Source organism: Dromiciops gliroides, chromosome 4, assembly GCF_019393635.1.
Source record: "Dromiciops gliroides isolate mDroGli1 chromosome 4, mDroGli1.pri, whole genome shotgun sequence".
Classification (NCBI taxonomy): domain Eukaryota; kingdom Metazoa; phylum Chordata; class Mammalia; order Microbiotheria; family Microbiotheriidae; genus Dromiciops; species Dromiciops gliroides.
The window spans coordinates 238,359,540-238,381,705 of NC_057864.1; the positions used below are offsets into that span (position 1 = coordinate 238,359,540).

At 46.5% G+C, this 22,166-nt stretch overlaps 5 protein-coding genes across 6 annotated transcripts in view; 3 read left to right on the forward strand and 2 right to left on the reverse strand.

Annotated features, from left to right (window-relative positions):
- The window catches only part of CLIC1 (chloride intracellular channel 1), a 6,689-nt gene extending 5,797 nt beyond the window's left edge, over positions 1 to 892 (forward strand). The window contains exon 6 of the mRNA XM_043964102.1: positions 494 to 892. Within this exon, the coding sequence (XP_043820037.1) occupies positions 494 to 655 (162 nt within the window). The 3' untranslated portion in view covers positions 656 to 892. The remainder of the gene's footprint in view (positions 1 to 493) is intronic.
- Positions 893 to 1,310: 418 nt separating this feature from the next.
- On the forward strand, positions 1,311 to 4,535 carry DDAH2 (dimethylarginine dimethylaminohydrolase 2). Of its 2 annotated transcripts, XM_043964099.1 has the most exons (8): positions 1,311 to 1,561; positions 1,884 to 1,967; positions 2,478 to 2,830; positions 2,962 to 3,061; positions 3,196 to 3,269; positions 3,541 to 3,660; positions 3,907 to 4,056; positions 4,256 to 4,535. In XM_043964099.1, the coding sequence occupies exons 3-8, from the start codon at positions 2,531 to 2,533 to the stop codon at positions 4,370 to 4,372; spliced, it is 861 nt and encodes a 286-aa protein (XP_043820034.1). In that variant the 5' UTR covers positions 1,311 to 1,561; positions 1,884 to 1,967; positions 2,478 to 2,530; the 3' UTR covers positions 4,373 to 4,535. The 2 variants fall into 2 exon arrangements, with proteins under 2 accessions (XP_043820034.1, XP_043820033.1); XM_043964098.1 differs by lacking the exon at positions 1,884 to 1,967.
- A 320-nt stretch (positions 4,536 to 4,855) lies between these two features.
- MPIG6B (megakaryocyte and platelet inhibitory receptor G6b) lies at positions 4,856 to 6,758 on the reverse strand. The gene is made up of 5 exons (XM_043964101.1): positions 6,701 to 6,758; positions 6,129 to 6,488; positions 5,795 to 5,885; positions 5,124 to 5,334; positions 4,856 to 4,960 (listed from the first exon to the last, which is right to left on the reverse strand). Exons 1-5 carry the CDS (start codon positions 6,756 to 6,758, stop codon positions 4,856 to 4,858), a joined length of 825 nt encoding a protein of 274 aa, XP_043820036.1.
- A 736-nt stretch (positions 6,759 to 7,494) lies between these two features.
- Positions 7,495 to 10,787, forward strand: LY6G6C (lymphocyte antigen 6 family member G6C). Its single transcript, XM_043963600.1, has 3 exons — positions 7,495 to 7,588; positions 9,175 to 9,285; positions 9,750 to 10,787. Exons 1-3 carry the CDS (start codon positions 7,537 to 7,539, stop codon positions 9,953 to 9,955), a joined length of 369 nt encoding a protein of 122 aa, XP_043819535.1. The 5' UTR covers positions 7,495 to 7,536; the 3' UTR covers positions 9,956 to 10,787.
- A 1,052-nt stretch (positions 10,788 to 11,839) lies between these two features.
- On the reverse strand, positions 11,840 to 13,056 carry LY6G6D (lymphocyte antigen 6 family member G6D). Its single transcript, XM_043963634.1, has 3 exons — positions 12,963 to 13,056; positions 12,701 to 12,841; positions 11,840 to 12,128 (listed from the first exon to the last, which is right to left on the reverse strand). Exons 1-3 carry the CDS (start codon positions 13,015 to 13,017, stop codon positions 11,905 to 11,907), a joined length of 420 nt encoding a protein of 139 aa, XP_043819569.1. The 5' UTR covers positions 13,018 to 13,056; the 3' UTR covers positions 11,840 to 11,904.
- Between the last annotated feature and the right edge of the window lie 9,110 nt (positions 13,057 to 22,166).

The following is a 22,166-nucleotide window of genomic DNA, read 5'->3' on the forward strand; positions in this document are numbered from 1 at the left end:
GCAAGTCACTTAACCCCCATTGCCCCGCCCCCCCAAAAAATTAGTATTACTTAGCCCTGGAGAAGTTTAGAGAATACATGAACTTTTAACTGGGCTGACAAAGATTTCATAGTGGAGTCTTTTCCTGAAGCCTTGAAAATGAAGAGTAGGATTTGGGTAGGTAGAATAGAGGGGGGAAAAGATGGGAAGGCATTCTAAATTAGGGAGCAAGAATAAAGAGTCAGAGTCAGGATAGTGAGTAGACTACTTTGATATGGGTGGTGGGTTTGGACAAGGGGTAGTAGAGAACTTGAGATGGAGGTTGGGGTCAGGTTATAGACACTTCACATTTCAGGCCAAAGAGCTTGGGATTTATGCTATAAGAAATGTTGATGGTTTTAGAGTCAGTTAGAGATATCGACAGGCTATCAATGGACCTCTTCCATGGCCACCATCATTGATACTGAGCACCAGCTAATGGTATGTTTGTGTCTCTCCTCTCTTTCCCCATCAGGTTGTATGTAAGAAATATAGGGGATTTTCTATCCCAGAAGAGTTTCGAGGGGTGCAAAGATATCTGCGCAATGCTTATGCCAGAGAGGAATTTGCCTCTACCTGTCCAGATGCTGAGGAGATAGAGCTAGCCTATGAGCTCGTAGCCAAAGCCCTACAGTAGCCATGGACAGAGCTTCTTTCCTCCCTTCCCCTTCTTTACCAAATGGCTTCATAAGGCAACCCAATGAACACATTTCAAGATGGCCACTGATCCAGAATTTTGAAATAAAATACAGAAGGGCAGGGAAGGTTGTTGGGAGGCAGGATGGGGAGGAAAATGAGGTTGTTTTTTTTTTTAAGGGGATAGGATGAAAATATTTCAATAATAAAACCATTAAAATACAGTGATGTTTTTGTACTTGGTGTTGGGAGGCTGGAAGCCTGGGAGCCTGGGTCTGGTAAGACAGATGCATTTGAGGTATTGAGGGATCTGAGTGAAGATTGCAGGAATTAGACTAGGTGTTATTTGTGAGAACCGGGAAGCAGAACTCTCAAGTTCCAGAAGGGTATTTTGATGTGAAAGCCGGGAGGGCCAAACTTTGGGGAGGGGAGGGAAACAATTTATTTCTCCTCTTGTTCCTGCAATGTTTGCAGTCGCGTGGTCGACAAAGTAGAAGCTTGAGGAAGCCTGGGACGGGGAATGATTTGTCCCAAATTTTCAAGAATGGGGGGGGGGGGCGCAAAAGGAGAAATCCAGGAAGGGAAGGGGTGTGGCTATGGGCTGGAGCGAAGGAAGCCCCAGAAGAGTGGGTGTGGTCTAGAGGGGCGGCAGGGGCGTGGCCTCCCGGAGTCCAGCCCGTACCCGATCAGACAATGCCCCGAAGCCGCCAGTCCGCCGCGCCCCCACCCCTCAGCTCCCTCTGAGACTGTCCGCTTGTCCAGGGACCCTCATCCCAACCCTGGGCCCCAGCCCCTCCCAAGGCCTACAGACTCGAATTCCCCTCCCCCCCACTCCCTGTACCCGGGGGGGGAGGGGACCCCCGAACCCTGGTCGGAAAGGGGAAGGGGCGGGGTGAGGCAGCCAGCGGTGAGTGACCTGACGATATAGCGGACAGGGGCCGGGTGGCGGGGGGCAAGTGCGGACTGCTTGGGTTCTTGAGGAAAGCGGTGGTCCTGGGGCGGGGTGAGGACGTCTGGGGTCCTGAGGGGAATGAGCAATAGAGGAGTCTAACGCCTGGGACATTAAAGTAAACTGGGTGGGGAGGCCGACCGCCTGAATTCCCAGGACTGGGAAGGTAGGATTCCATAGAGAAAATTTATTGGGGGGCGCGATCCAGGGCAGTGCTAAGTATCATTGTCTAAAACTATGTCCTCCCTCCCCCCTCCCCCACTTTCTCCGCCCCTTCTAGTTTCACTCCGGACCTCTCCCAGTCTCGTGGGACTCGATCTGATTTATACTGGGTCCACTAAGAGCTACAAGACTGGCCCTTGGGGTAGATGATTAACTCCATAGTCTCCAATCTCTCCTTTCCTTCCTCTAGTCCTCGCTTCCCTTAAGGATCCAGGCATCCAACTCATCTGTCTTTCCTCTCTCCTTCCCCCTCGCATAGCTCTTACTTCCCTCAGAGTCCCAAGCATCTGACCGCGGAGTCCCCATCATCTACAAATAACGGAGGGTTAAGGGGATGGGTCCGTCTCATTTTTAGGGAGTGAGCGCATCCTAGCGGTGACCAGGCGGGGAGAGGCTAATGAAGAGGGATAGAAGGGGGGAGACGGGGGGGGGGGGGCGGAGTGGTGGTTCAGGGTGAAAAGACAACAGGTGGTGGTGGTTTGGGGTGGGGGGGAAGGTCCCAGTTTTCTCTCCAGTACAGGCTGTCAGATTCAAAGTGGAATTAAGATGACAGATGGAAAAACAGGAGGGGGTGGCTAGAGACCCAGGAATCCTTAAACCCCTACCTACCCTTCCCTATCTGTTTCAACTGCTTGTCTTTCCCTTCTGGCAGGTAAAGTGAAAGAAAAACGAATAAAGACAACGAGACAAGAGTGTGTAGCGGGCATGGGGACCCCGGGGGAGGGGCTGGGCCGCTGTTCCCATGCTCTTATCCGGGGGGTCCCAGAAAGTCTGGGCAAAGAAGGGGAAGGAGTGGCAGTTGGTCTTCCACCTCTGGACCTGGCGAAGGCACAGCGAGAGCACGGGGTGCTGGGAGGGAAACTGAGGCAGCGCCTGGGACTTCAGCTATTGGAATTGCCCCCTGAGGAGCAACTGCCACTTGGACCCCTGCTAGGAGATACAGCTGTGGTGCACGGGGATACAGCCCTCATCACTCGACCCTGGAGTCCTGCCAGGCGGCCAGAAGTGAGTGCAGGAGAGGGAAGTGGACGGGAAGAGGGGAAAGAGAAGTCGAGGTCCAGAGTTTTTAAGAAAGCAAGGCTGGTGTAGCAGGACACTAGTATCTTAAAACTCAGGTTCTCTTCCCTTGCTCCCAGGTCGATGGTGTCAGAAGAGCCCTACAGGACCTGGGGCTTCGGATTGTGGAGATCAAAGATGAGAATGCCACACTGGATGGGACAGATGTGCTGTTCACAGGTGGGGCCTGGGGGAGGGAGGGATGGGGAGAGGAAGGACAATATGCTTGGGTGCCCTGGAGAGCACGGTTCTAGGGAAAGATTCTATGAGAAGGGGCTGGAAGACAGATTTCTTTTCTGAATTCTTTCTTCCAGGCCGTGAGTTTTTTGTAGGCCTCTCTAAGTGGACCAACCACCGAGGAGCTGAAATTGTTGCCGACACGTTCCGGGTGAGGAGAGGAACTGATTAGTTCCTAAGAAAAGGTCTCAGGGGGTTGTGGGCCAGGGGCCCCCAAACTGGAGAGCTGGGTGTGGTAGATGATTTCAGGAGTGGAAGGACTGAGTCTCGAGAAGAGGCGGGACGAGAGAAGAGGAGGAGTTGGGAGGAGGAGCAGTGGGCAAGACCTAGGGGAACAGGTGCTGCTCTCTAGGATTTCGGGAGGTTTCTGTTTATCATCTCGCCTTTCCAACACATATCTCCACCCGTATCCATCTCCCTAGGACTTTGCAGTCTCCACCGTGCCTGTCTCAGGCCCCTCCCATTTGCGGGGGCTCTGTGGGATGGGGGGGCCACGAACTGTTGTCGCTGGCAGCAGCGAAGCTGCCCAGAAGGCTGTGAGGGTGAGGAGGGACAGGGTGCAACAGGTGGGCGGGACTTGATGATTGGGGGAGGAGCCTATTGGATGAGTAAAAGGCCTTGGGTACCGGGATGGGCATATGTGTGACGGGGAGGAATATGAAATTGCTGAAAATGCTTGAGCCTAGTTTAACCCCCGATCATTTGTTCCGTGGACGTTTTAGAAACCGAAAAGCCCGGTAATTTGGGAACCAGATTCAAAATCCTTTCTTTTTCATTCTGCCCTCTAGGCTATGGCAGCGCTGACCGATCACCCCTACGCCTCCCTGACTCTCCCAGATGATGCCGCGGCAGACTGCTTGTTTCTGCGTCCCGGGCTCCCTGGGGCTTCCCCTTTCTTGCTGCACCGCGGAGGTGGAGACTTGCCCAACAGCCAGGAGGTGAGAAGGTGGCATTTTTTCAGAAGCGCAAAAGGAAGGGAACCTTTCTTGGAGGTGAGGAAGGGGATAAGTCACAAAGCCTCGGAGTTAGAGAAGCAGGATTTCTGGACTTCCTAGGCAGGGCGGGGAGAGAGCTTTGGGCTGGAGGGGAATCGAGAGATGGGCGGGGCTGATCACTAACCCCACCCCTTTCTCCTAGGTGCTGCAGAAACTGCCTGATGTGACTCTCGTACCTGTATCCTGCTCCGAGCTAGAAAAGGCTGGGGCCGGGCTCAGCTCCCTTTGCCTGGTTCTCAGCACCCGCCCCCACAGCTAAAAGATCCCCAAATGTGGGAGCAGGAAAGTAGGAAGAATAGAAAACGGATTAGCTTACCCGTAGGATGATGCGTAGAAGCAGCTAGGTATGGGGTAGGAGCCAGGGTTTGGGGTGGGACAGCGTGGGGAAACGAAAGGGGAAACATCATCTCCCTGAGAATAAAATGGAACTAACCTTTTAGGCTTCACTGTGTGTTAGTGTCTGATTTGGGGAGATGGAATTGGGTGCTGGGCTAGTAGAAACTGGTCTCCTCCTGTCCAGCACCAAGAGCGGCACAATGTGGGGAGGGGCTGGAGTGGCCCTGGGTGGGCCTATAATTTTGGGAAAGGGTGGAGTTTAGAATTCAGGTCTATCTTTTGAGAGCTGTAGGGAGCAGGGAGTGTCCAAGGCACAATTAGCTTCTGATGACTCTTTGGGAGTGAGAAAGTGCCAGGTGGGAGGGAAAGTCGAGAGTACCACTTTGTGTGTTGGGATGAGGTCTTCTCAAACCACGACCGCATAAATAGTGGCAGCATCCTTGGGGACGGTGGTGCGCAACCATCTAGGGTTTCTGACGGGAATGTGATCCAGATCAGCGTAAAGAAGACTCTGGAAAAATGGGAAAGGAGGATAGAATTCAGAACAGGGATCCACCATCTAGTCCCGGACTACACCCTCCCCTTGGGAACCCAGACGATGGGCCCTTTTCATGCACACTCCCATTAACCCACTCTCTCCCAGTCCCCAGTTCACGCCTCCCTCTAGTCCTCACCCTTTCTACGTCCGAGTCCCCTTTTTTCCCGGTCTCCTCTTTCGATCGACTCTGGATCTCGGTGTTCACGGGTGGAGTTTTTGTGGGGGGGGACGGGGGCAGAGCTGAGGGATGGGGAGAGGGTATATGCCAAGTCATAGAATGGAGGTGGGAAGAGGAGCTATTCTCACCGTATCTTGGGGTGGTTCTGACTGGCCCGGAAGAGGGTAGCCTAGAAAGGGATGGGGGAGGGAAATTTAGGGCTCTGATCAACCTTTTACTCTCTTATCTCTAGCCAACACAAGCCTCAGCTATCTCCTTAAATTTCCCCCGCACAAAATCGCAGAGCAGGCTCCTGCTTTTCAACCAGTCACTTCCTACAACCCACAGTCTTTTCCCAGTCTAGCATACAATAGGTACTTAATAAGTGTCTATTGATTGGTTGGTCAGAGCTCGCCCTACCGCCGTTCCCTTCATCCCCAGCCAAACTTTAACCTCTGGGACATAGCTCAAACCCTTCTCAAATTTTGATCCCTCCCCTTTTCTGCACAACCACCGCCCCCTCCAGTCTCCTCAGAAATCAGTTCCACTCTCACTCGGGGTAGCCCCACTCCTCAGTTTTGAGCTCTTCACCTTAGATCCAACCCCTTCCCCTTCTTTGCGTTCCCCACCCTGTAGTTCCTGGCACTTACTGACGAAGTCTCCAAGCCATCCCCAGCCCCGCCAGCCCTAAAGCCAACCCGACGCCCAACAGAGAGTACAGGAGCAGAGGATACGAGGATCCTAAAGCGGGGAGCAGAGTCAAAAAGGGGGGGGTTTAGAGTTCCCCTTGCAAGGAACCCTTCCTTAATTCCCAACCAATACCCATCTCCACCCATTCATTCGACCAATTCTGTGCCTGTCCTATGCCCAGTGCAGGGGATAAAAACCCCAAACAAAACCTAAATAGCTTCCCCCCTCCCCCCCGGGGAGGATCAGATCATTCTCCCGACAAACCATTATGCGGCCATGCTTTCCCCTACTCACCCGAGGTGGGACTGGGGGTTCGGCACGCAGCCAAGTCCCCAAGCACTTTGAGTAAGGTACGGCTCTCATTGTCCTGGCGACCTCCAATTCCGGTACAAAAGAAAGTACCGGAGTCTCCTCGAGCCAGGAGCAGCTCCAGCTGTTGAATGCCATTGGGGTCCACAGTACGCAGGCGGCCGACAAAGGGCGAGGAGGAGGCTGGGGTGGGATTTCCTGGGGTGGAGGCCCAGAAGACAGGGCGGCGGCCCCGAAGCAAGCCCACACATGCAGGGAAGCTGGGAGCCCAAGCCCAGCGGGTCGCCTGAGAGACCCCAGTGCAAGAGATATTCACCCGATCTCCTGGGCGTCCCTCCAAAAGAACTGTGGAGAGTTGGGGTGAGGGTGGGATTCTGAGTCACACCTTCTACCACTAACCTTTCTCCCCGAAGCCTCGCTTTCCTTGAGGGGTCAGACACCCCTTCCTCTCCCCCGCACCCATTCTTGGATTGTTCCTGGGATTCAGGAGACGACCCTACCCGCTCCAGTCCTTTTTCCTCCCCGAGTCCCCCATCTCCTACCCCACCCCCGCTCACCCCCCAAGTTCCCTCCAGTCCCTGAGAGCAGCAGCAAAAGTCCCAGAGCTGGGACCATGGTCAGGCATCTGGTGGGGACAGAAACGGGGGAGCTGAGTCAGCAAGGGAGACCGGAGGGAAGTTGGCTAGAAAGAGGGGGCAGTTGCTGGCTTGGGGGCACAGATAAGGAGACTAGGCGGGGATTAAATCCCCTGGACACTAAGTCCCAAAGGGAGTTTTGGTGGCCTAACGTTCTATCATTCCCTCAGGCTTAGCCCTCACTGCTGCCTTTCCCACTCTCCCTTCAGACCCTAGAGCTTCCCACGTGGGGACCATTAGGGCAGACAGTCACACCAGGACTGGAGAGGACCACCAGGAGCTAGGGGGCTTGGCATTCCTCTCTCAAGGGAGCTGGGTTTGGGGCTGGGCGGTATTCAATCCTCCACCTGTTAGCCGCACCCTGTTGGGTGTTGTTCCAAAGCCTACACTGCCTCAGGAACTATGACATCACAATGGGTTTTGGTGATGTCAAAGTCCCCTCTCTATTTGTTTCTCTCCGGAAAGTAAAAGGATTGGGGGGGGGGGGCGGCTATCCTGAACTATAGATAGTTTTTGTCCAATAAAGTTTCCCAAGAATCTTTTTTGGTGGGAGAGGGGCTTCCTCATTCCCTCAGTCTTTAACTTTCCTTTCACCACCCTATAGTCTCTGTCCCTAATCAGATGAAACTGAGAAAGGAGGTGCTGCCTGGGTCAGAAGGGGAGGGGCCTTTATGGCTATAAATCCCAAATATCTCCCTCCCTTCCAAGAGCTGCATCCTTGGAAACCTTGATCTGCTGTCATCTCCAACAACCCTACCATGAATGCCTTCTTGCTCCTCAGCCTCTCAGTACTGGTCTGCTGGGTTTCAGGTGAGTTCCTATAGAGGACCCAGGTGTCCTATTGGCTTCTGCTCTCAATCCTTAGCTCCTGCTTAGGGATCTAGGTATTGAGCTTCTTAGGCTCCTGATTTCCATTCCCTCTCCCCAGCACTCTTCTTAGGGTTCAAGAGATCCAAGTCCCAAAGTCCCTTGCTCTCCTGGCCAACCTCAGAGATTTGGATATCTTAGTTTAGTTCCCTGGTATTCTTTTCCCTCCCTCCCCCAGTTCTCATTGCTCAAGGACCAAGTTCTCCAGTTCCCCAAACACCGTGCCCTCTTTGTGCTAGTTCTCAGGTATTTAGCATTCTCTTTTCTGCTCTCCTTTCTCCCCCTTTTCCTGAACTAGGATCCACTTTTTTTAGGGGTCAAGATATATAGTTCTCCTAGTCCTTGCTCTTATTGCCTATGCTCCCCTTAGGACCCACCCCTGAACCTTTTCCAAAGCCTAGATTTGGGGCAACTACTTCTTCACATTGGAGCTAAAGGGACCTGTGAGATGGCTCTTAGCTTCTGAGTCAACTCCAGAAGAGTCCCTACGACTCCTTTGGGAGAAATCATTATAGTTACTATGGAAGGGATACTTGAATCATTCTATGGGCAGGGTATTTTTTTTGTGGGGTGGGGGAGTGGATAGGCTTCCATTTCAAGTATTCCCTACTCAGTTTGGGATCCAGGTCTCAGACTCTCCAAGGATTAGAGTCCCAACTACCCAGTGTCAATGAGGTCATTTACCATCATAAGCCTTGAATTAGCTAAGGATGAGAACTCGGGCAGAGATTTCTGAATTCACTCTCTTTCATTTCTGGAATGCTCTGTGGGACTGTTTAGGTGATCCTTTCTCTCCAACCAATTGTCTTCTTCAGATTATAGGGTAGTTCAGGATGAGGAATTTGAAGCTGCCTGCTCTCCCCTTTGCTCTTAGCAACTCCAGGATATAGTTCCTTTGACTGTTCCCAGAGGACAATCATCCCGCAGACCAAATTTCTGAGTCCTTTCTACAACTCTTACTCTCCATAATAGTCTTTCCCAATTCCTTCTAGTTTTCTTTTATGGTATCCTACATTTCAATTCTTCCTTATCACCTTCCCTCTCCTTATTCCAATTTCCATCTTTCCATTTTCTAATCATATTGACTCTTGTCCAGTCCCATCCTCCTGTCTTCTCCATGGTCTCTTCCCCTCTTGCTCCCTCCACCTCTTTCATTTTCCAGGTTTTTTCTTCCAGTCCCGTTCTTTCTGATGAAAAGTTTTCATTCTGTCTCTCCCTCCCTTAGTCAATGTTTTCTTTGGCAGTATTGCCTCTTTTGTGACTCAGCCACTAGGCAGGGGTGGAGGAGAAGAGACTGATGCTAACAAGAATGAGGTGAGGATCTTTTCAAATCCAACAGCCACACCCCACACCTGTGGAGAGTCTTTTTCTAATATCTTTTTTAAGCTTTATCTTCACTGGGACAGGCAGCAGGTGGAGTTTATAGTAGAGATCCCCAAGTGATGATTTGCCTCCCTTTTAGCTTCCCATTCCACTCAGGAACCTGAGTTTGGTTTACCCAACCAGAACCTTTCTTACTATCTTCCCAGCTGACGTTCGATGTCATTCCTGCAACAAGTTCCCTGTGGTTGGCTGTGTGGATCGAAAATCCTGTCTCCTGGAAAAAGGACATCAGTGTTTGTCCACAGATGTCTACCTAGGTAAAAAGGACCCGCTTTAAGGGGAAAGGGCGTGGAGGTAGAATTGAATAGTAAATGGTAAAAGGGAAGGGAAAGGCTGAGACTAATGCTGATACCAGACTGAGAGGTAAGTAACTTTAAAGAGAACTAGATGGGAACAAGAAAGAAGAGCAGGTGGGAGAGCAGAGGAAAAAGCAGAGATGAAGAGTGAAAGGCAGGGGGGCAGCTAGGTGGCGCAGTGGATGGAGCACTGGCCCTGGAGTCAGGAGTACCTGAGTTCAGGTCCAGCCTCAGACACTCAACACTTACTAGCTGTGTGACCCTGGGCGGGTCACTTAACCCCAATTGCCTCACTTTAAAAAAAAAAAAAAAGGAAAAAAAAAGAGTGAAAGGCACAACCTTGAGACTGAGTTAGAGAGGGTAAGGAAGGTGGGGGCAGTATGAGGGTCTCTTCAGGCTGATCCTCTGTGTCCTTTTCCCCCCAGGTAGGATGTGGCTTTACTCCAAATATCGGTGCGGTACGCCTGAGGAACCCTGTATAGAGGGCATCAACAGGACCAATGAATTAACCTACAATACCACTTGCTGCTTCAGAGACTCCTGCAATAGCTTTGCACCCCGCCCTTCTCCAGCCCTGAGCCTCAGCCTCCTCACCTCTTTTGCTGGCCTTGGCTTCTGGCTTCTACACTGAAACTCAACAGTTTGCTCCGCCCCACATCCCACCCTCACATCTTCCCACTTAACTATATGCTTAACTCCTTACTCTCCCTGGTCCCTCTAGAGTGTCTCCCTATATTCTGGTGTTGTGGAAATAGTACTGAATTGGGAGTTAGAAGTCCTGGCTTTCTCTTACTTATCACCCGTGTGACCTTGGCCTCTCAGGATCTCGGTTTCCTCTGTAAAAGTGAGAGGGCAGGGGACAGCTAGGTGGCTCAATGGATAGAGCACCGGCCCTGGATTCAGGAGTACCTGAGTTCAAATCTGACCTCAGACCCTTGACACGTACTAGCTGTGTGACCCTGGGCAAGTCACTTAACCCCAATTGCCTCACCTAAAAAAAAAAAAGTGAGAGGGTAGGACTAGGTCATTTCTAAAGTTTTTCCCATGTTGAAATGTTATGAATCATGTAGTTTAGTTAATGACCTTTCTCGAGACTTCTCTTTCTCTCTCATCTCAGTTTTCTCCCAATTGTTTCCCATGGTCATGGAAATGTAGAATGTTTGAGCTGTAATGGACCTTTCCCTGTTTCACAGAATTATCTCACTCCAATTCCTTCACCTCCCCTCATGGTTATCCCCTACTTCCATTCTTCTACCCAGTTCTCTTCCCCAACAGGGTTTTTCCAGCAGGGAGACTGAAGTCTGGACCTGAAGTGGAGTTGTTACACAATCCTCAATATAGATTCTATGTGGGATGTGATGGTCCTTTCTCTAGGGTCTGATTCCCTGAAACCTGGCAACAGTGCCACTCCCCAGTACCACTTCTGACTCATGACTAGCCCTGTTGAAATAAATGTCTATTTTCCAAAGAATCCTGTGTTTTATTGTCTACAGATTCTGGTGTCCTCTCCCCTAAGCCTTGGCATCGCTCCCCATCTTTATACCTAGTACTCCTGATCCCTTGGGGCACCCAAGTTGTTTATCCCTGAAGCTCCCTCAGGGAATTTCTCTGTTTGGAGTGGGGTAGGGAGGAGCTGAACCAACAAGTTTTTCTGGCCTATTTGTCCCTACCTCTGCTGGAGAATTGGTACAGAGGACCTAATGTTTGGGAGAACATGTTGTACACACCACATGGGGACCACACCCTTGGAGAACTTTCCACCCAGAGCTGCAGGTAGGCTTGAGATTTCAGTTGGGTGGGGAAAGATTAGATTGAGGTAGGGACAATTCCCTGCCTCCCCTTGGAATCTAGTAGATAGTTCTCCCCAATAATACTATAGTGGTTCTTTTTTTTTTTTTTTTTTTGCAGGGCAATGGGGGTTACATGACTTGCCCAGGGTCACACAGCTAGTAAGTGTCAAGTGTTTGAGGCCGGGTTTGAACTCAGGTACTCCTGAATCCAGGGCTGGTGCTTTATCCACTGCGCCACCTAGGTGGCCCTATGGTGGTTCTTAACACAGATTTTGACTCAGTTTTCTAGGGGAGTCTCGGGTCTGGGAAACAACCCCTGGATTCCCCCTCTGTCTCCTGTCTCCTGTCTCCTGAGTTCCAAACAACCCTCCTTTATTTGTATGGAGGGGGGACTGGACGGGGCGGGGGGGGGGGCGCGGCGGTTAGGAAGACATACAGATGGCTCTAGGGAGGCCTGGCCACCTCACTGAATATTGAAGAGTCTCTCCTACCACCCACATACCTTGTTTCAGGAAATCTGATTGTGAGGGAAAGGTTTTTCTTAACAACAGCATCTAGTAGTCACACCAGTTGTGCTCTCATCATCTCTTAGGATCTCTGGCTGCTGAAACTGATCACGTCCTGAGGCCCCAGAGCCCTTTTTCCATTTTGCTCCCTCACGTTCCTCTCCCTACCTCCATCACACCATGAGAATTTTCTGCTCAGCTGTACATCAGTCAGTAGAATTTAATTAACATTGGAGGAAGGGATCCCAGCCCCACTCCCTCCCTCTGCCCATACAGAAATGCCATTACCCTCCCCATAGTCCTGGAAGGATCCAAGCCAGTGTGGTAGCCACCAGAGTGACCGAGGCAATACTAGGAACCATAGTAGCTGCAGCACCATTGCAGAGGTCACCATGGCAACAGCTACTGTGAGTGGTGTAGGGCACACCCCCCACCAACTCTGTTTTCTCCTGTTCACAGTGATGGGCAGCCACACAGGTAGGGCGGTGATGGATCAGGGTGACTGTGGCTGTGGGAGAGAACAAGTACTATTTGGAGCTGTGAGGAAAGAAGATAGCAAGAAAAACTGGCTCCAGATCACTTTTTTTTTTTTTACAAGTGGCTACAGAATGATTTATAGGTGGAATGGATGGGTTGCCTACTTGGGGTAATTTCAAGGATAATGAAGGTCCCTTTATATATCTCACCCCCAAAGTCTGCCTTACTTTCTATCTTATGCCTGAAATTCCCACATTAGACCTCATTTAGTTTAAGAATTTGTCTCTATTAAAATTTGACCATTCTCCTTCTATCCTCCCTCTCCCCCTCCCCATCCCCATCCCCCAGCCATCTCTTGGGAAGTACTGGACTCTAACAGAAGTCTAAATGAGTTTATCATATCCTTTTCCTTTTTGAAAGGAAGGAGAAGAGAGTGAGGTCTTAGAAAAGGAGTATACATATATACATATATACACACACACACACACACACATATATATATATATATATATATATGCTTAGATCTTCAAGGAAAGATGAATGATCAGGAGTAGGGTTCCTTCTACACAGGGGTGGGTAGAGGAAACAGATTGCCAGACTCACGGTTCCCTGGAAACTTGACCTGCTCCTTCTCTTGGTTGAGTCTCTGCTCCAGGAATCCACAGCGTTCACCCTCCCCACATGTTTTTATAATCTCAGAGCAAGGACCATCTGGATCGCAGTCATAACATCGCATTCGATTACCTGATCCAAAGATAGGGAAGATCAGATACCTGGGTCCCTGAGAGAAGAAGAGGGATGGGGAGATGGGAAAAGGTAGAGTAGGGGGCTAGAAGAACCAGTCACTTGGGTATTCCTCCCTCACCTAGGGTCTTCCCCAACAGGGTGCATAGAAGGATCCACAGGATTTCAGAGTTCATGCTGTTACTTTTCCTCTAGTCTCTCTCTTCCTCCCTCCCTCCCACCCCCCCCCACACCAAAGCAGCTGGCTTATATACCCCTGGTGCTGGACTTTACAGGGCAATAAAAAAATTAAAAAAAGGGGAGTCAGAGTCATGCCTCACCTCACCACGCCAGGGGGCCTGAGGTAGGGCTTGGGTGGGGCCTCTAATCATTGAAGGAGATCTTAGCATCTTCTAAAGCCCCTATAACACCCTTCCCCCATCCTTTTCAGACAGCCCTTTGTCTCTCAGAGGTCTCAATTCTCCCCTAGCTACATCCTTTTTCTGTTAGAAAGTCGTGCCCCGGGGCAGCTAGATAGTGCAGTGGATAGAGCACTGGTCCTGGAGTCAGGAGGACCTGAGTTCAAATCCGACCTCAGACACTTAACACTTACTGGCTGTGTGACCCTGGGCAAGTCACTTAACCCCAATTGCCTCACACACAAAAAAAAAAAAAGAAAGAAAGAAAGAAAGTCATGCCCCTTGCCTAGCTCTTTACCAATAGCACCTCCCCACTCAATCCCAATAGAGATCTCAGTGTCTCTTGAGTAGGTCTCTTAGAACTTTCATATTCTATATCCCTCTTTTTATTCTCTCCATAACCTCCATCTTTTTCAAACAAACAAAACAAAAGAATGATTTAACTCTTTCTTTCATAGTAGTAAAACTGGGAGGGAGTAATTATAGGTTAGAAACATAGAAGCTCCAATGAATCAAAGGGAACTGAGGCTGGGTGGGGTCATTCCCCTATCCCACTCTACACACCCTAATGGCCTTCCCAAAGGTTCCCACATTTCTCACATACATCTTTAGGTAGGGCAACTTAGGTGACATCTCAATTCAGTGGGAAAAAGTCTAATAGAAGTACCAACACATTAAGAGAGGGAAGGAGAAGGAAAGAGTAGAGAAATGGAAGAGGATAAAAGAAATGAGAAAGGGAAAAAACCAGCTACAATAAAGAGCAGGATGGGGGCGGCTAGGTGGCGCAGTGGATAAAGCACCAGACCTGGAGTTAGGAGTACCTGAGTTCAAATCCGGCCTCAGACACTTGACACTTACTAGCTGTGTGACCCTGGGCAAGTCACTTAACCCCCATTGCCCCCGCAAAAAAAAAAAAAAGAGGAGGAGATATGAGTAAGGAAAGATAAAGTGAGAAGAGAAAATAAAAGAGAGGGAGGAAAGAGAAAATTAAGAGGCCAGAAAGGGAAGAGCAAGGAAAGAGGGAGGGGAAAAGTAAAAGAAGGATAAAGAAAAGAAAAATAAGAAAAGGAGGGGAAAAGATGAAAGAAATGAGTGTGGAAAGAGGAGAGAGAAGAGAGAGAAAAGGAAAATGAGAGGTGAAGTAAGAAGAGAGAAAAGGAGAAGAGATAAGAAAAAAGGTGAGGAAAGAAGATAATGAAAACAAAAAAGAAAGGAAAAATGAAAGAGAAGCAATATGGGAAAGAAATGTTATACAGAAAAAAGTAAAGAGAAAGAAGAAAGAGAAAGGGAGAGAAGAGAGAAGAGAAAAAAGAACAGAATAAGAAAGAGACAAAGGGAAGGAAAATTGAGGTGAAAATGACAGACAAACAGAGACAGAAAAAATTCTTAGATATAAGATGGACAGATAAAAAGAGAGAACACCATCACTGGAGTGAAAAATCAGAGGAAAGAGGAATAAAGAAGATAAAAGATATAGAGGCAGGGAGAAGGGCTTGCCTAGGTTAAGGGGAACAGAGATGTGGAAAACACTAGGCTCTTTCTCTCCTAGATTCCCCAACAAGGCTAGTCTCTCTGCCCCTCCCAATGCAACTCAGTGACTTCCTAAGATTTGAGAATCCCAGGACACATGGCACACTAGTATCAGACTCATGGATTTCTTATTCTGATTTTTGCATTTCCTATATTGTTCCAACTTCCTATATCTAATTTCCTTTCCTTTTTGGTGGTAGCTGCCAAATCTTTTGTGATTCTGACTGTGGCTTTTCAGTTATCTAAAATCTTTTGGAATGACTGCAAATGTTTTCTCTGACTGCTAGTTTGGGGTTTTGGCTATGATGTTCATTGGAATTTTCATTTTAGGGTTTCTTTCAGGAGGTAAGTGAAAGATTCTTTGTATTTTTCACTTTGTCCTGGAGTTTCTTCAGGATTTTTTTTGGGTGGGGCAATGAGTGTTAAGTGACTTGCCCAGGGTCATACAGCTAGTAAGTGTCAAGTGTCTGAGGCCAGATTTGAACTCAGGTCCTCCTGAATCCAGGGCCGGTACTTTATCCACTGTGCCACCTAGCTGCTCCATGATTTCTTGATGTATGGTACCCAGACTCATTTTTTTTTTTTGTGGGGCAGTGAGGTTTAAGTGACTTGCCCAGGGTCACACAGCAGACTCTTTTTTTTTTTTTAAAGCATGGGTGGGGGTGAATTGTGGTTTTTAAGGTAGTTCAATGTTTTAGGGATTTTTCTCTGAAATCTTTTCTGGATCAGTTGTTTTCAATTTGTTGTACCTTATCTTTTCTTCAATTTTTTTCAGCCTTTGCACTTTGTTCTAATATTTATTGTTTTCTCATGGAGTCATTGATTTTGGAGGAGGGGCAGCGAGGTGGCGTAATGGATAAAGCACCGGCCCTGGATTCAGGAGTACCTGAGTTCAAATCCAGCCTCAGACACTTGACACTTACTAGCTGTGTGACCCTGGGCAAGTCACTTAAGCCCCATTGCCCCGCAAAAAAAAAAAAATTTTGGAGGAGTGTATTCTAATTTTGTAAAGAGTCCATTACTAAACTGTTGATCTCCTTCCAAGCCTATCATGTGCTCTTGTTTCTTATACTTTTTGATTTTTAAATTAAATTACATTTATTTCAGTAAAATTATACTCACTTCTTTTTCTAACACTTTTGATATGATATTGATTCATTTGTTGATATTATTTTTAAATTTATTCTATTTCTTCTAGTAATTCTAGTTGATTGTGTGGACAAGCTGTCTCTTTCTTTGAAGCTTTGAATGTTATAGATGTTCTTGATTTATTCTTTCCTTCTAGGTTTGTATCTTAGACATCCCTGGCTCCATAAAAGGTCTTTATTATGTTTCTTCCCCCTCCCTTTGTTTTGTTTATTCATTCTTCTAGTCACATTTCCTAAATTGGGACTTTGTGCTAGGGCCAGACTCTCCCCACTTTTGGAGGGAATGTTGAAATCTTGTTTGGTCATATTCTGTATTCTCTGGGTTCCTATTGCTGTTTTCCACCCATGTATTGCATGCTGTTCTTTTAAAAAATAATAATAGGGGGCAGCTAGGTGGCGCAGTGGATAAAGCACTGGCCTTGGATTCAGGAGTACCCGAGTTCAAATCCAGCCTCAGACACTTGACACTTAACTAGCTGTGTGACCCTGGGCAAGTCACTTAACCCTCATTACCCTGCAAAAATTAAAAAAACAAAAAAACAAACAAACAAAAATAAATACTTTTATTTAAAGTTTTGAGTTCTGGGCAGCTAGGTTCAAATCCAGCCTCAGACACTTGACACTTATTAGCTATGTGACCCTGGGTAAGTCACTTAACCCTCATTGCCCCACCAAAAAAATAAATAAAGGTTTGAGTTCTAATTTCTATCCCTTGTTCCCCTCCCCCTTTCCCCTCCCTGGGGTGTCAAGCAATCAGATATGTGCAATTATGTAAAACATTACCATATTAGTTATTTTTTATAAGAAAACTTGAATAAAAGAAAAAAATTAAAGAAAGTGAAAAATTTTGTGCTTCAGTCTGTGTTCAATCAATATCAGTTTTTCCTTTTGAGGTAGATAGTATGCTTTATCATTAGTCCTTTGGGATTTTCTTGGATCATTGTATTGCTGAGAGTAGTTAAATCATTCACAATTCATCAGACAATATTGCTGTCCCTGTGCACAATGTTTTCCTAGTTCTGATCACTTCACTATACATCAGTTCATATAAGTCTTTCCAGGCCTTTCTGAAATCGTCCTGTTTGTCATTTCTTATAACACAATAATATTCCATCCCAATCACATATAACCTTGGTTCAGTCATTCCCCAATTGATGGGCATTCCTTTGATTTCCAATTCTTAGCCACCCTAAAGAGAGTTGCTAGAAATATTTTTGTACAAGTAGGTCTTTTTCTCTTTTTTGGGGATGTCTTTGGGATATAAACCTAGCAGTGGTATTTGCTGGATCAAAGGTTATGCAGAGTTTTATAGATCTTTGGGCATAATTCCAAACTGCTCTCCAAAATGGTTGGATCCATTCACAACTCTACCAACAGTGGATTAGCATCCCAGTTTTCCCACATTCCCTCCAATATCCAATATTTTTCTTTTTTGTTGTATTTGCCACTCTGATGGGTGTGAGGTGATACCTCAGAGTTGTTTTAATTTGCATTTCTCTGTTCAATAGTGATTTCGAGCATTTTTTCATATGACTGTGTATAACTTTGATATCTTTGTTTGAAAATTGCCTGTTCATATCCTTTGACCAGTTATCAATTTAGGGCAGCTAGGTGGCACAGTGGAAAGAGCACTGGCACTGAGGCCAGGAGGACCTGAGTTCAAATCTCACTTCAGACACTTATTAGTTGTGTGACCCTGGGCAAGTCATTAACCCCAAATGCCTTCAAAAACCATCCAGGGCATGCTGGTGCATTGTTGGTGGAGTTGTAGGCTGATCTGGCCATTCTGGAGAGCAATTTGGAACTATGCCCAAAGGGGTATAGGACTGTGCATACCCTTTGACCCAGTAATAATGGGTTTATATCCCAAAGAGATCATAAGGTAGGGGAAAGGACCCACATGTACAAAAATATTTATAGCAGCTCTCTTTGTGGTGGCAAAGAATTGGAAATCAGGGAAGTGCCCCTCAGTTGGGAAGTGGCTGAACAAGTTGTGGTATATGAATATAATGGAATACTATTGTGCTGTAAGAAATTATGAGCAGGCAGATTTCAGAAAAACCTGGAAAGACTTAAATGGACTGATGCTGAGTGAGGTGAGCAGACCCAGGAGAACATTGTACACAGTGACAGCAACAATGTGTGATGATCAACTGTGATAGACTTAGCTCTTCTCAGCAATACAGTAATCCAAGACAATTCCAAAGAGCTCATGACAGAAAATGTTCTCCACATCCAGAAAAAAGAACTGTGGATTCTGAATGCAGATTGAACCATACTGTTTCTACTTTTTTTGTGTTGTTTTTTTCTTTTTTGAGGTTTTCCCTTTTTGTTCTGATTCTTCTTTCACAACATGACTAATGCAGAAATATGTTTGATGCGATTATACATATATAACCTATATCAGATTGCTTTCTGTCTTGGGGAGGGGGGAGGGAAGGAAGGGAGGGAGGGAGAAAAATTTGGAACTCAAAATCTTATGAAAACAAATGTTGAAAACAATATTTACACGTAACTGGAAAATAATAAAATACTTTTATGATTTAAAACAAAAAAACCCACAACCATCCAGGGGCATCTCTAGTCATCTCAATGTATATCTTGCCACTGGACTCAAACAGCTCTGGCTCTGGAGAAGAGAGTGACATTGGTAACCTTACACAGCCTTCCCTCACTTAAGTACAGTTCAGTGCATGTCAAGACATCAACCCAATGCCTGTGGGGAAAAAAGACAAAAACCAACCATTTATCAATTGGGGAATGACTTGTAAATTTGACTCAGTCCTCTATATAATTGAGAAATGAGGCCTTTATCAGAGATACTTGCTTCAAAAATTCTTTCCCAGTTTTCTGCTTTATAATCTTGGTTACATTAGTTTTTGTTTCTGCAAAGCTTTTTAATTTTATATAATCAAAATGATCTGTTTTACATTTTGTATTGCTCTCTATATCTTCTTTGGTCCTAAATTCTTCCTCTGTCCTTAAATCTGACAGATAAACTATTTCATCATGCTGTGCTCTTTTTAAAAAAAATTTATTTATTTATTTTAGTTTTCAACATTTGTTTAGATAAGATTTCCAATTTCAAATTTTTCTCCCTCCTTCCTCCCCTCCCCTAGACAGCAGGTAATCTTATATAGGTTTATATATATATATATATAATATTAAACATATTTCTACATTAGTTATGTTATACAAGAAGAATCAGAGCAAAAACGAAAAACATCAAAAAAGAAAAACAACAGCACCAAAAACAAAAGAAATAGTATGGTCCAATCAGTGTCCATATTCCACAGTTGCTTTTTTTTTTTCTTTTCTGGATTCGGAGAGCCTTTTCTATCATGAGTCCTTTGGAACTCTCCTGTACCGTTATATTGGTGAGAAGAATCTAGTCTATCACAGTTGATCAACACACAATGTTGATGATATTGTACACAATGTTCTCCCGGTTCTGCTCATCTCACTCATCATTAGCCCATGCAAGTCCCTCCAGGTTTCTCTGAACTCCTCCTGCTCATTGTTTCTTACAGCACAATAGTATTCCATTACATTCATATACCACAACTTGTCCAGCCATCCCCCAATTGATGGGCATCCCCATAACATCCAATTCATGGCCACCACAAAAAGAGCAGCTATAAATATGTTTGTACATGTGGGTACTTTTCCCTTTTTTATGATCTTCTTGGGAAAAAGACCCAAAAGTGGTATTGCTGGGTCAAAGGGTATGCACAGCTTTATAGCCCTTTGGGCATAATTCCAAATTCATGCTGTGCTCTTCAAAGATATTAGAGGCAGCTCAAGCCAAGAAGCTAAAAAGTTTTGCACAGGTCTTCCTGGCTAGATTCCTTTCCCAGAGTCTGCCAGGCTTCTGTTTATCTCCCTATGCCGATCTGGTCTGGAAAAAGGATGGTGGTTTCTCCTTAGGATACCAGATCATTATTGGGTCCAATGCTCTTTCTTCATCTTTGTTGGAATAGTAGGAGAGAGCTATCCCCTCCTCAACTTCCTCTAGTCTTGGGGCAATGAACCTCTTAATCCTCACTAGAATTATGGGTGAAAGTAGCATTGGGAAAGGAGAGAGGGATTTAAGATCTTGGTTATTCAAGTAAGCAAGAAGTAGGTGACTGAGATGTGGGAACCAGGAGATGAGTGTGTGTGCATACAATTGTGCCTATGTTGGGAAGGAAGGTAGTGAAATGGAGGAAAACTTCACGGGATTTTTTTTTTTTTGGTGAGGCAATTGGGGTTAAGTGACTTGTCCAGGGTCACACAGCTAGTAAGTGTCAAGTGTCTGAGGTCAGATTTGAACTCAGGTACTCCTGAATCCAGGGCCGGTGCTCTATCTACCGTGCCACCTAGCTGCCCCAATTTTATTTATTTTATTTTTTTGGTTTGTTTTTGTTTTTGTTGTAGGGCAATGGGGGTTAAGTGACTTGCCCAGGGTCACACAGCTAGTATGTGTCAAGTGTCTGAGGCCGGATTTGAACTCAGGTCCTCCTGAATCCAGGGCCAGTGCTTTATCCACTGCACCACCTAGCTGCTCCCAATTTTATTTTTTTTAAGGATCAAATGAGATAATATATGAACAGTGCTTTGCAAACCTTAAAGTGCTGTATCAAAGCTAGCTATTATAATTAAGTTACAAGTTATAGTTGAAATGTTGTGAATAAAATTGTTTTGGCTTGAGGGCAGCTAGGTGGTGCAGTGGATTAAAGCACCGGCCCTGGATTCAGGAGGACCTGAGTTCAAATCCAGCCTTAGACACTTGACACTTGTTTTGCCTACACTGTCTTTCTCCATCCACTTTTTCTGACTGTATCTCCTTATCTTTATGTATCTCCAAGTTTTTGACTTGCCCTCTATCTCTGTATCCTTTATTTCTGTCTTCTTTTTCCTTTCCCCTTCCTTGATATCTCTTCCCCCTCCTCTCTCAATTGTTTTTTTCTCCCCTCGAATTACTCATCTGTAACATGAGGATCTTGGATTAGATGATGTCTAAGGTCCTTCTATCTTTAAATCCTTTGATCCCTTCATCACTCTCTGTTGTCCACCATCTGTCTCTGGCTTTTTGTTGTTGTTGTTGTTGTTTTTCCCCTCAGTGTCTGTCTCTTCCTTTTTATTTCTTTGTTGTGCTGTAGACCTGCTCTCCCAACTGGACTCACTACCCCACTGGCCCAATGGCTTCACTGTTAAACTTGAAGCTTTGCTCAAATTTTGCTGGAGAAGTCTGAGTAGGCAGCCTGAATCTCTCTCCACCCTCCACTCTCTCAGCTCTTTGCTCAGTCTCCCCCTTCAGTCATCTAGTTTTTTTTTGTTTGTTTGTTTTGTTGTTGTTGTGGGGCAATGAGGGTTAAGTGACTGCCCAAGGTCACACAGCTAGTAAGTGTCAAGTGTCTGAGGTAAGACTTGAACTCAGGTCCTCCTGAATTCAGGGCCAGTGCTTTATCCACTGAGCCACCTAGCTGCCCCTCCATCATCTAGCTTTGACCCAAACGCCCTTTGTTTCCAGAGATGGAGATGTTGGGCTGCTTTTCCCAGCTACATTCTACTTATTGGAAGGGGAGCTTTTATAATTCGTGCCCCTAGGGCTGTATGCCTGGCTGATGCTACTGAGAACCACAGCAGAGATGAGCACAGGCCTGCAGTCAGCTGCAGACTCCTAGTTTTATTGGCTCTATCGTGACAGGCAACAGCACTCCTCTTCTATATAATCTTGTGGACCCCCTATCCAAAGGCACTGTCTGAACCCTTGATACCACCACGTATGCCCCCTCAGAAACTTAGAAATAACTGGATCCTCATTTCCATAGATACTCCTAAAGATACTTCGATCACCCCCTCAATCCATTTGATTAATATATAAAGGTAGAGGTCAGGAGTGAAGGATGGGGTTAGTGACAGGAGGACCTGAGCAGGAGAAAGAAGAGGGAGGGGGTGTGGAATGAAAATGGAGGCCATAAATGTCCTGAGGAAGCTTGCAGAGAGGTCAATGATTTCTGGGCCTGAAGCAGCTAGCAGAACTCTCAGTAGTGGGAGATGAGTTTCTCTAAGGGAACGGGAATGGGATTGAAATATATTGAAGAAAAGGAGATGTCACAATCCAATTCCTTTCCTTTTCCAGTACTAGAGATTTTAAGTCAAAGGGTCTTTCCTCCTCCTCCTTCCCTTCCTCTAGTAATTTCCTGTGGGATCAGGTAACTAGGAGATTGGGGGTGAGGGGTAGAGTGGAGAAGGCAGGGTGTTGAA